We start from the raw sequence: 12,333 nt of genomic DNA on the forward strand, positions 1-12,333 counted from the left end.
TTTCTACTGCATTCTTTCTTTTCATGTTAAGGCACTTAAATCCAACTCGTCAAACAATTAAACGAGTTGAGTATGTTTAATGACACAGAAGGCATTTGTTTTAACGATGTTAGTTTTTAAAACATAAAATCTCTGATAACAAAATTTGAAAACTGAACTTCGCGCTATCTAAAAAATAATCGATTTTATTATATATTACAATTTTATAAAACACTTTTTCTCTCTCTTCAGATAATTTAATTCGACAAAGATTCAATTTTTTAATCAATGATTAAAAAATAATTTCAAAATAGTTTTGAAAAAGGGAAAATTATCCGACTTTTCAAAAATAATTTGTAGAATGTTATTTTTTTTATAAACACGAGCCTTTCAGAAAACCCGAATTGATCAACTCCACTTTTTGTAAATTTCTTGATTTTCAACTGGAACACGCATATGATTAGTGTCTAATTTCTCTATTTTAATTTACTCTATTTTTTTATTACCAACTGCTGCCAGTCGAAGGTTAATATAATACATCGGTGAAAGTATGTGTTTTTATTTCGAAATTGACCAATATGGCTCATAAACAGCTCGAACAGACATTTATTTTGCTGAATACTGGCATTTCTCTTATATAACGCGATCCATAAGTCTCGGACTGACACGGCATTTTGCGTAACTCGTCCATATCGCCATAAAGGCTATAAACACACTCAATGATCGTCCGTATCGCCGTATAGTATATCGAATACATATATTCTAACATAATTCGGGTACGTGTGCGGTGGGTATATTCCGTGTAGTGGCGGCGAGACGAGCACGTGTATAGACGTCGCGGCGCTATTTCAAGCCGCCGCGAAGAGCGAGAGCGGGGGCGGCGTTTGGTTTGAAGATTTGCCGCTTTATGCTCGACCTCACTGCCGCAGAATGGCAGTACCGTATCACGTCGTTCGCTACCACGCGCGATAAACACACCGTCACATTTCACCGGAACAATTCTTTTTCGTTTCATCGAAAAACCCGTAATTAGTCTTTTTACACATTTTTCTCGACTTCTCTCCGGTTAAATCACATTACAAATCACGCAAGATGAGTCTTAAATTTATTAAATGTAGCGGAACAGAATCCTTTTCATGTATGACCGACGTCCTGAATTAATAAAAATTGATACTTGATTATAAAATAATGCTTGATATATATTTTTCATCGAATTATTATTTTCTTACATCGATTCTTTGGTAAAACCGAAAAATAATTCACTCGTATGTCCTTGCTGTTCCGCTACTTGCTTCAGGCATTTCGCCAACTACTCGGTGATATATTTGCCACTACGCCATTCATAAAATTGATTCCGGGACGTATTGGGGAAATTCATGTTGGCATTGCACATTCGACCACCGATGCGATTATTTTAGTCGACAGAGATAATCATTCAGATATAAACAAAACTTATCGGTAACATTAAAGAAACATTTATTTTTTACATCAAAAGCCATCGAAGTGTCATCGGTGATTAAACATATCGAATATCGCAAACTATGTAAGATGCAGCTCGTGATTAAGCGTATTTTTCGAAAATAAATCTAACATCAACATTCGTAATATTTATCGGGTTGCGTTTCTGCTTGCAGGTCAGAGTTTGGGTTATGGTTTCGTCAACTATCACCGGCCTGAAGATGCCGAAAAGGCTATAAACACGCTCAATGGTCTTCGTTTGCAGAACAAAACCATCAAGGTAAGCGGCCTGTAATACAGATCTTGGACGCACCAGTGTTCATTTGTTCTCTTTCATATATAATTCCCGTAATAATTAATCACGCGATTATTTACTGTAAATTCTACTTTTCGCAATTAAGCCGATGATTTTTCTTGAGAAATCAGATCGTCGTTACTCTTCTGTGATCTGTGAATATATAATAGTCGAATACTTTGCAAAGCATTTCTATCTGGTTTCTAAATTGCTAAATACATCTACGCGAGCGTGTAGGGCGGTAATGCAGCAATATAAATAGGTTGGCCTGGATTCGGGTGGATTTTATCGCACGCGAACAGGAATAAAGTGATTATTATCGCATGGACATGTTTTTCCCCCTTTTTTTCCCATCCGATGAAATATCAAGCACCTTATTGATTTTTCCGTCGTTTTGTTCGTATCCGACGAATATTTGTCGGGATTGAAAAGAGAGTATTTTTTGGAATGCGATTTCTTTCTTTTTTTTCTAGGTGTCGTACGCGAGACCGAGCAGCGAGGCGATCAAGGGCGCGAATCTGTACGTCAGCGGCTTGCCGAAAAATATGGCGCAACAGGATCTGGAGAATCTCTTCAGTCCCTACGGCAGAATTATCACGTCGCGGATATTGTGCGACAACATCACCGGTAAGTCTACGCAAATCCGCCTGTTCAATAGTTTTCGCGAGCTTTTCGCGATGATTTATCTGTCACGATAATAAAAAAATTTTTCCGATCGAATAAAATTTCCAACCGCCTGTCAATTTCTCCGACAACGCGAGACGTATTATCTACAAACGAAAGTCCGACGAGTCGTTACGGATATCGTTTGAAATATTTCCTCGTGCGGAAATATTTCTTCCACTCGACTTGTATCCGATTTATCTTGTTATTCTATTCGCGCTGATACGAACCTCGCAATATGATGAAATCGATGTGCGAGAAAACTATATTTAAGACAGCGACAAAATCGGAAATCTCCGGTGGCTTTAAATAAAGCTTATCCAGATCACAGGTGCGTAGGCCATGGGGTTAGAGTCCGTTTGTAGGGTGGGTCGGTGCGCTATAAACGATAACGATAACAAAAGTGCGAGTAAGAGTAGCTCGTTGAAGCGATAACGATAAATATTCTGTTGAGCGAACGAGATCGTATCAGTTTCACTTCGTTATGTTTTCTTTCGCCTGTACACACTCTTCCACACGTTTCCTCATTCGAAGAGCACAAAGAGCAACGATTTCACGAGTATACAGCTTCGTATATACACGCAACTTTGTTCTCGAGGGGAGCTACATATATATACCTACGACAGATACGATGACAACTCGAAGTGTCGCGCAAGTGTCTCTCGCTTTTAGTCATCTACGAACCTTCCCGAGTTAGATTTCGTTTGCGTATTTGATTTATTTATTGCAAATGCTCCTCCCTGGCCAACCCAGTTGCACGCACAAAAGTCTCATGGCCTCCACCTCGATCTTAATTTCGTGCCTCCTTACCGTGCTCACTTTTCACTCCCATCCTTCATTCCGGTGCATTCGTTGCTACATCTACGCGTTATCACCACCATTATCCGGACCACCAGGCTTGCTTCGTTTTTCCCCTCCCCTCTTCCTCCCCCCCTCCCCGAGACTTACGTTCGTCCTATATCGCTTTCTCCTATCTTCCGCAAAAGTGAACACGCGCGATATACCGAATTTTTCCCCTTTTGGCGCTCACGCTTTTTATATGATTAAGGAGATCTGAAATAGTATAATTTACACGAAGTCCGCTCGCCCCTTGTATACGTACTCGTCCTATTTAATTTCTTTTGTTTAAAATGATATCGTTTCTTTTCGTTATTGTACGAAACGTTAAATGCGAAAGCAACGAATTCCCATCCAGTAACGATTATTAAAATGTTAAATAACCTAGTTAAAATACAAGGAATTTATTTATTTTATTAACAATTTACAATTTATTTATTTTTCTTATAATTTTTTAGATCTGTTTGGTTTCACAATTGTGTGTGTAGTTTTATACTTTATATTATTCACATATGTGCAGAGAAATGATTGCGATAGTCTATTAAATTATTAAATGTAAGATCAATTTGTTCTTGCTTCCTGTAAATTGGCTGGAAATTAAAAAATTTCGATTTGTCTTACAATTTTGAGAAATTCTGAGTATAAATAATATTAAATTTCTCAATTTTGTTATGTCAAAGTCACAATGATTTTTCTTTCTTTAATTTGAACGCTGACGAGACTCGTTGCTTTTACTTTGCTTCCATTGTGTTGTTTCTTTCGTTAACCCCTTTTACTCCTCTTATTGCGTCTTATCGCGCAAACACGTTTTCTCATTTCCCGAAACCAACGTATCGCAGGGGCGAGCGAATCGCGTGTGCTGCCAGTTGGATTTTAACGAGATATGATTTTTTCCGTTTCTGTTTAGTACGACAGTTTGTGACCGGCGGCGGAGACAATTTGCCCGGTACGTAAATCACAAATCTCTTTTCTTTTCCCTCATTACGTCTTTCTAGCTGAAACGAAAAGCAGCCGTTTCTTTCGATCTGTGATGCGCGCGCGTCTCTCGTTTGCGCGACCTCGTTTTTTTTTTTCACATGTAGCCATGTATACCTCGTCAATGTCGTCGCCGTCGTTGTTAAATAAAACACAACGCAGCGGTAGTACGAACACCGGTTTTCCCCGCAGTGTAATCGAGCATCGCTCGGAATCGAAAATCGATTTGTAATCGCGTCAAGTAAACGTTGCCTCCGATAAAAATCCGTTCATGTCTGCCTGTTAACGTTTTGTCAAAATTCATTTTTGTAATTCCGACGAGCGACGATGTATTTCAGCGAAGGATTCAGAGATTTTACATTGTATGACGCATTATTAGACTGGCTTTATAAAATTGGTGCGTTAAATCGGAAATCGGTATAAATATTAAATAATAAAATAATTGCGGTTTAATATTTCGCGAAATGTTCCATATTTTTTTCGCACCTTCGACTGCGACTCGGAAAAATTCAATTAATCGATACGAAATTTTGGACGACCAAATTACGACCAAATGTAAGAAGAAAAGATGAGAAAAAAATTATTGCGTCTCTTTCTTCGTCGTGCAATGACAGATGATGCGCGCATCCAGTATTCCCTCGAGCGCCATTTTTGTTTCTTTACGCTTTTTGTCATTCGTTATGATTATGATTTGCTTACGATCTCTCGATTATATCGACATGTATCCGTGATCGAAAATATACTCGCTCTCTATCTTTCTTCTTTTTTTTTATCACTCTTCTTTATCTCTCACTTTCTCACTCTTTCTCTTTTTCGTTCCTATCTACCTGTTATCAATCGACACTAAACCGCGAATGATAAATAGATCTACAAAGTAGAGAGAATTGAAAGAAAGACAAAAAGACGTCCACCCGACAAGACATTGTCGTTGTGTTTGTAAAGAAACGAATCTGCGCGCACCGAACCACTCGCTTTGTCTCTATATAAAAAGATTTTCTAAAGTATAAAATAAGCTTAATAGTTCTCGAATCTATGCGACATGTATTCAAGTCGTATCTTTCGTTATGAAAGATAAGCGATTTATATTCGTAATTTGTCGCTGCTCTCAATGATAGCTGAATGCAGGGAAGCATACATTACCAAGATTGGAAAAGTTATTTTACAAATAACTTATAAATTACTTTTTATTATAAAAATTGAGTATAATAAGTTAGGATATTTTATTTTTTTTATTATATTTTATCATTTGCTCCAATTTTGTATTACTTTTGTGCTCAATTTTTATAAGAAACACATATAAGATAATCTAAAAAATAATTTATAAGTAACTTATAAAGTAACTTTCCAATCCTGTACATTACATATGTGAAATGTGAATTATTTTGCATTCTATAATCTAACAATAAGTACAATTTGAATGATAACTTGATGTATCAGGATTAACTAGTTGAGAAAGCTAGCTAAAGGCTTTATTAATAATATTAATAATATCGCGTGCAATAAGGAGACATAATGTAAGACGACGTCACGGTAAGAATGCGTAGGAAATGATCGCAGGTAACGTCGCGGTACAACAAAAAGTCGTCTCCAAATTGGTTTTGAGCCGTCGTTGATTTCGCGACGTTGCTAGTTTCATAAGGGAAAAAAAAACAGAAAAAAAAACAGAAAAATACAGGAACCTAGAGATCAGTCGGAAGCGTCCGGCGCGGTTTCGACGAACGGCTTACGTCGTATGTCGTCAGCAATAACCAGATGCGATCTTATGTGTTCTGCCGATTACCTTGGCACCTCTCGACAGGCCTGTCGAAGGGCGTCGGCTTCATAAGGTTCGACCAGCGCGTCGAGGCTGAACGAGCGATCCAAGAGCTGAATGGCACCATACCGAAGGGCTCGTCCGAGCCGATCACCGTCAAGTTCGCCAACAATCCTAGCAACAACAACAAGGCGATACCGCCATTGGCCGCCTATCTCGCACCACAAGCCACGCGGCGTTTCGGCGGGCCGATCCACCATCCGACCGGCCGCTTCAGGTACATTCCACTGTCGCCACTATCCAGGTACCTACTCGCCTCTACTCGCTCTACCCAAGGATTTTCACTATCTCTCTAATTCTTCGTCTCTTCTGCTGTCTTTTTCTCTCTTTCCGCTTTATTCTATTCTCACGGCTTTCGTTAGACAGTTCTGTTGGAGAATGTTGCGTGGAACAATTTGTCGCGGTTGTCGTTAACGCGCGATATTGATGTCCTGGATATGTACCTCCAGTACAGACGTACGCGAATTAAATACCGCGATTGCTCGGCCGCACAGCATTTTCCCGCTTTTCTTTCTTCTCTCACTTCATGTTTCTTTATTGATTGATTTTCTGATAATTATTCAGCTGTATAAACTGAGTTTTTCTCCTGAGTTATTTATTTTATCCATGAATCCTCTCCGTTATTCGTCCATCTATCCATCCAAATGTCCAATATTTATTTTTTTTTATTTTTCTATCTAGAGCTCTCTAACTATCTAGCATATACTATTCGTCTTCTTCCTTCTATTTTCTCTCTTTTGACACACACACAGACACCGCGTAAACACGAAATTACTCGATTAGATCGATCAATTGTTCATATATAAACACGAGACTTTGCTATTCTTGTGATATCTTGATAAAACAGTATGGATCTTTATTTTTAATACAAGAAAGAAAATAATTTCTTATAGAAAATATGTGATACTGTGTAATATTATGCTTCATTTTATTGCGGCTTGAAAAATCTCAGATAAATAACTTGAAAAGAATGAAAAAGTATTTTATAGAAAATATGCTAAATCGATAATAATAGACATTGAGCTGCTTCGTTTGATTACAATGTCTTTATTGTATTGTCGATTTTTGATCGTTTATATGGTAAATTAAAAATATATTTGTGATTATTTACGTCAATTGATCGATCAGTCGATCGCAGACAGTTATCGTTACTTCCACATTTATCAAGTTGTTCGGCACAAAGCTCCTCCTATATCATCCGATTCTAATTTAAAATATGTATGCACTAACGTGTCTGTCTTTTATTTTACATTGTGACTGTGCACGCTCTGTTATTTTCGGGAATCATGGCTTAGACCTTTGTGTTATTTACACGGTAATTTTTAGATACGGTATATTTTTCATATTCTCACTTACAATTAGTTACAATAAGGGAACGGTCAATGACGACGTTTAATAAAAGAGTAGTTTCGCCAATTTTTTAATATATTTCATTATGATTACTCGCCACCTGAAAAATATACGTATTATTTTTCATCTTCATCAATGTTAACGTGAACGAACAAAAGTTCGTGGAAAGGTATAGTGTTCCGGAGCATAGACGATCCACAGAGAATCCGCATTACCTCTGTTTAGAAAGGTCTTTCCGTCTCATAATCGATATGTCTCTATTAAACTTTCATATTGACGAAACAACCTGTCAAGGTCGATTGGAGGGCTCCATGACCTTATCAAATAATAGATCGATGTTCGATAACATCCACGTAATTTCACACAATAATAATATTAAAAAAAAACGTCGACTGGCTCTCCTTTATTTGCACTCATCGTTGTGTTTCTTTCATCATTGTTTACGTGGACTCTTGTTTTTTATGCTACTTTTCTCCATTTTTAGTTATCATTTTCTTCAAGGCCAGCGATCAGATCTCGTGATGAGATAAACGTGTATAAATCTATGCTACTCGAGCGAATGCAGAGAGAGGAAATATTGTATAAGTCTGATTTGAAAACGTAAGCTGATCTTTGGCCATTCTCGAAACACGGAGGAGCAAAACGTACACAATAGCCTTACATTCTATATCGGTATCTGCCGTCACGATCGTAATATTTTATTATGGCAAATTATTAGATGTATTGTGAAATTATTATATATATTACAAAATTTTTATATATATAATCATTCTTGATGACGACAAATATCAGTTACAGAGTTAAGGACTATCGACACACAATTTATCATCTCTCTTTCGTTTCGAGCCTCCCATATATTACACACAAGTCACGATGCTCGCTATCAAGAGCGATATCTATTTACGTACTATACGTATTTTTACAAATTTTCACTCAGAGGCGATATATGCAGTATACAATACATCTTTATTGATCGCACGTGTCAAAGTCTGTTCGTACCTCTAAATTCAACATACAAAGCTACCGAAATTCTTCACGAGTCTCGTCACGGACATTAATCGTTTGTTTTCAATAAGTACAAAGCGCTAATCAAGTGCAGCTGCGCTTTGTTGTTGCTTTGTCTCTTATTATTTCATTTTCCCTTTCAACAGAGAGGAAGAATAGTTTGTATAGCAGTTAATTGAACTGTCAATGTTAAACAAAATTTGAGACGACAAAACTTACAATTAATTAATAGTTTAAGTAATCAGCCTACTTTCTACAATTTTTGTAATACATACAAAAAAATGTAATTTGCCAATTGTTTAATATATATTATCCATAAAATGCTTTTCCTCTTTTTTTATATTCGAATTTTTGTTTTTTTTTTAATTTGCAAGTGTAACTAAAAAAATTTTTTAATGCTTGAGAATTTTAACGATTTCAAGTTTATCATGTTATTTTGACGTCATCATTTGGAAATTACGTCACGGTCATATTCTAACCTAAATAGCGCTTATGTCATTGTGACAACAATTCCTTGAGTTCCTGTCCTAACAGAGAACCGAACTGGTTTCATAAAACAAATTCTTTGTCGATTATTTACTTTACAAAATTAAATTTATATGTCTACATATTATTTAAATAAATTATTATTTTCTAATCTAACAAATGTTATTTAAATTGTGAAAATAACAGTTATTGTATTGTAAATAATTGTGTATTATATTTTTTATTGCAATATTAATGTTATAACGACATAGATATCATTTCGCTTCTCTGAATCCCACATTGCATCCCCCATTGCGTCCCGTTCGGGGTAACAGTGCACCGCTACGTAGAGGGTAGAAAATGAAATACACAGGGAGCGCCCGACTTATCCCCCGACTTTGGCTCGATCCCGGAGTATCTCTCTTCTTACGTTGTTCTTTTTGTGTTTTGTTTTAGCACTGGCAAGGCCATGCTTGCCATTAACAAAGGCTTACAGAGGTCAGTATTTTTTTCGTTACTACCGCTACGTTTTCCATTCCTAATTTTCGTTACTTCTTCCGTTGTGTGGCTTTATTCTCTCTTTTTCTCTCTCTTTATCACTTTTCCTTCTTTGACTCGTTACGAATTCGATATCAAGATATCGCAAAATGACTTTATCATTAAAACAATTTTGAGGTAATAAATATTATTTATATGATTTTTAGCTTTTAATAATTATTACTTGGATTTTTAAGTGATCTTTATCCGTGGATGTTCGTGAAAATCATTTTCAAGATGTAAAATATTCTTCATCGGTTTTCTTTATGTGTAAGCATAATTTCGTAACGGGATCCTACTATATTTTTCACCATTTCTGCATTTTTCACGTCTTTGCTTCAACTTTTATTTGATTTTTTTGTGCAAACACAGTGGTAGATATGTTGACGTCACATTTTTCTTGGGTTTCGCAATCAAGCCTCCTTGGTTCCCTGTTCTTCCACTTATTTACATAGTGCCATTTATTTAATAACGATTAAACGGCTGCAGTATTTGCCACCGTAGTATTTGCAATGATTGCAGCTTCTAGAATATTTTAGAGTTTGTTCTTATTACGCAATTTGCGTATTAGAAACAGCTTTAAAAAAAAACATTAACATAGTTTTGAATTGACATTTTGCTTTAATGATAATGAAAAAAATTTTTTTCATGAGATTTTTTTTTACATTTTATTATTAATATTTCAGAGAAAATTTTATTTGGAAATTCTCGATATTTATACATATATATACATATATATTACGTATTCTCTGTAAGAACTAAAGTTACATACAAAAATCTGTTTTCGAAGGTGCTTATTCTAAATACGAATACTTTTGTACGTAGAGAAAAACCGGATGCAGATACTCTCGTGTACATATATGTACATATGTTTAATGAACCACGAGACGAACTTACATGCAAGCAACGTGATGTTACTCCTTTCATTTCCTTGTCCTTATAGATTCCATCGTTTTTTTTTTGTATAGCCCTCCATACATATACACATATACATACGTACATACACGAAATTGGATCACAGACGGTCGTATAATCACCCGATGCACATGTTTCTGCGTACACAAGTAAAAAAAAAAAAAAATACATGACACACCTATCACACGTTTACTTTACGCGGTGTAACGTACAACGTACGTGACGAATGCATACGTAATTATTGTGGCCTCGGCATTATACTAAGTACTCACCGAGATGTGCCCTGTTTTAACGCGGCTTGTGACGTCAAGTAGGTACGTAGATACTTTTACAACTGTAAATATTCCCCTCACTTGTATAAGTGCCCTCGTATGGGACGTGTACCTTCCATTCCTATATTGAAATCTTTATCTATCTAGCAAAAAAAAAATCTGTCGCACATTTAAGAATTAATGTTAATTAATGTCTACCGTAGAAAGCGCCATCCAAGGAGATTGGCTTGCGTTTCAAAGAAACACGTTCTGTATCTATGTAATTCCCTGTGCACGTGAATGCATGAATGTGGATGCAATAATGTACCTTTGTCCAATTTGGCTTTTTCTCTGGATATATTAAGTTATATCCTTATAGAGAATGCATGACTCGAAACAAAGGTTTAATTACATTTCATTAAAGATTCAATATCCAGATAGCGTGTACTTGTAAATTTTCTCTGTATAAAATATGAACAAGTGACATTTCTTCATAACATCCCATAATGCCACTTAAATTCTTTCTTTCTCTTTTTACTTTTATTATCTTTTAACTTATAATTCTGAACGAGCACTACTTTTTATGTATACTACTCTTTTTATACATACTCGTTTTATTAATTTTCTTTTTTTTTATTTCAAAGTTTACTACACAGAGATTTACGTATGAGACATCATTTTTTAATTATTACCTACAGAATATGTCAGAAATATAAATATTGTTGATAAAATTTGCCGTCCAGAGTAACTGCTTTGACACAGCTTTAACACAGCTTATATACATATATGTACTTGAAATAGAACATTTTTTGTATTTGTAAAATTTGGAAAATTTGTTACAATATTTATAAATATACACATTTATTTATTTTAAATTTTTATAGTGGTCACACGAAATAAATACTTGTGTATTTTATACGGCATGTCTTTCTAGAGTATATATTATATATTTATAAACAAAGTTTGCACGCTATTCTTATTTATATATCACTTATGCCACTATTATTATATTTTTTATAATGTCGCGTAAGTTACGTAGTACAAAATCCGTCCTCGGGTAGTTCTACATATATATATATATTTTTTTCACTTTTTTTGTGCCAGTGTCATATGTAGATGTCTGCGGAAGTGCCATTTGTGTAAAGAAAAAGATCGATTACATATCACGCGAAATAAATGTTCACATCAGTATGTATATATTCGCATCTTTTTACACGTTTAATTTCATTGGGATTGCGATATACTGTGCGAGTAGCGTATAATGTAAAATCTTAATAGATATACCCTTTTATATTCAGAGAAAAGAAACATCAGCAAGTATTTACAAATTGAACGGTGCTCAAACGTTCCCTCGTGAAACGTGAACGATAATGTAAAATAAAACTCGATAGTATCGTATTTTATGGAGAAATTATAATATTTAATATGATAGAATTATAAATATTTAAAGAACGCATTGTTGTTGAAATTTCTCCACAATCTTGAAAGAAAAAAAAATTCTACCCCTAAAAGCCTACAAATTATACATTATACGATGATTGTTTCATGCGGAATTATCGTAAAGATAAAGAAATGCGTTTTCATATTCTTGATTACGAGAAGGCAATTAGAAATTGTCATTAAAATGACAATTACACACGTAAATTGCCGGTTTGTTTCGATTGTGCATTCGAATGTAATCACGTTTCAGCATCGTTCGTCCTCTCACTCGTCGCCTCCGCGGCCGTCATTGTCAGCCGCCACCGGGCGACGATGTCCGTTTAATAACCGGCCTGGCCATCGTGTTCCAG

At 35.6% G+C, this 12,333-nt stretch overlaps 1 protein-coding gene across 13 annotated transcripts in view; it reads left to right on the forward strand.

Annotated features, from left to right (window-relative positions):
* Nucleotides 1-12,333, forward strand: part of LOC105154273 (ELAV-like protein 3) — a 44,058-nt gene that overhangs the window by 31,219 nt on the left and 506 nt on the right. For 6 of the 13 annotated variants that reach the window (XM_087402513.1, XM_087402510.1, XM_087402512.1 and 3 more), the window contains 5 exons: nt 1,614-1,717; nt 2,206-2,359; nt 4,140-4,178; nt 6,006-6,264; nt 9,297-9,338. In XM_087402513.1, the coding sequence (XP_087258639.1) occupies nt 1,614-1,717; nt 2,206-2,359; nt 4,140-4,178; nt 6,006-6,264; nt 9,297-9,338 (598 nt within the window). The remainder of the gene's footprint in view (nt 1-1,613; nt 1,718-2,205; nt 2,360-4,139; nt 4,179-6,005; nt 6,265-9,296; nt 9,339-12,333) is intronic. The other 7 variants (XM_087402514.1, XM_087402516.1, XM_087402515.1 and 4 more) reach the window with 7 other exon arrangements.

Source organism: Acromyrmex echinatior, chromosome 2, assembly GCF_024713525.1.
Source record: "Acromyrmex echinatior isolate Ae372 chromosome 2, ASM2471352v2, whole genome shotgun sequence".
NCBI classification, from domain to species: Eukaryota; Metazoa; Arthropoda; class Insecta; order Hymenoptera; family Formicidae; genus Acromyrmex; species Acromyrmex echinatior.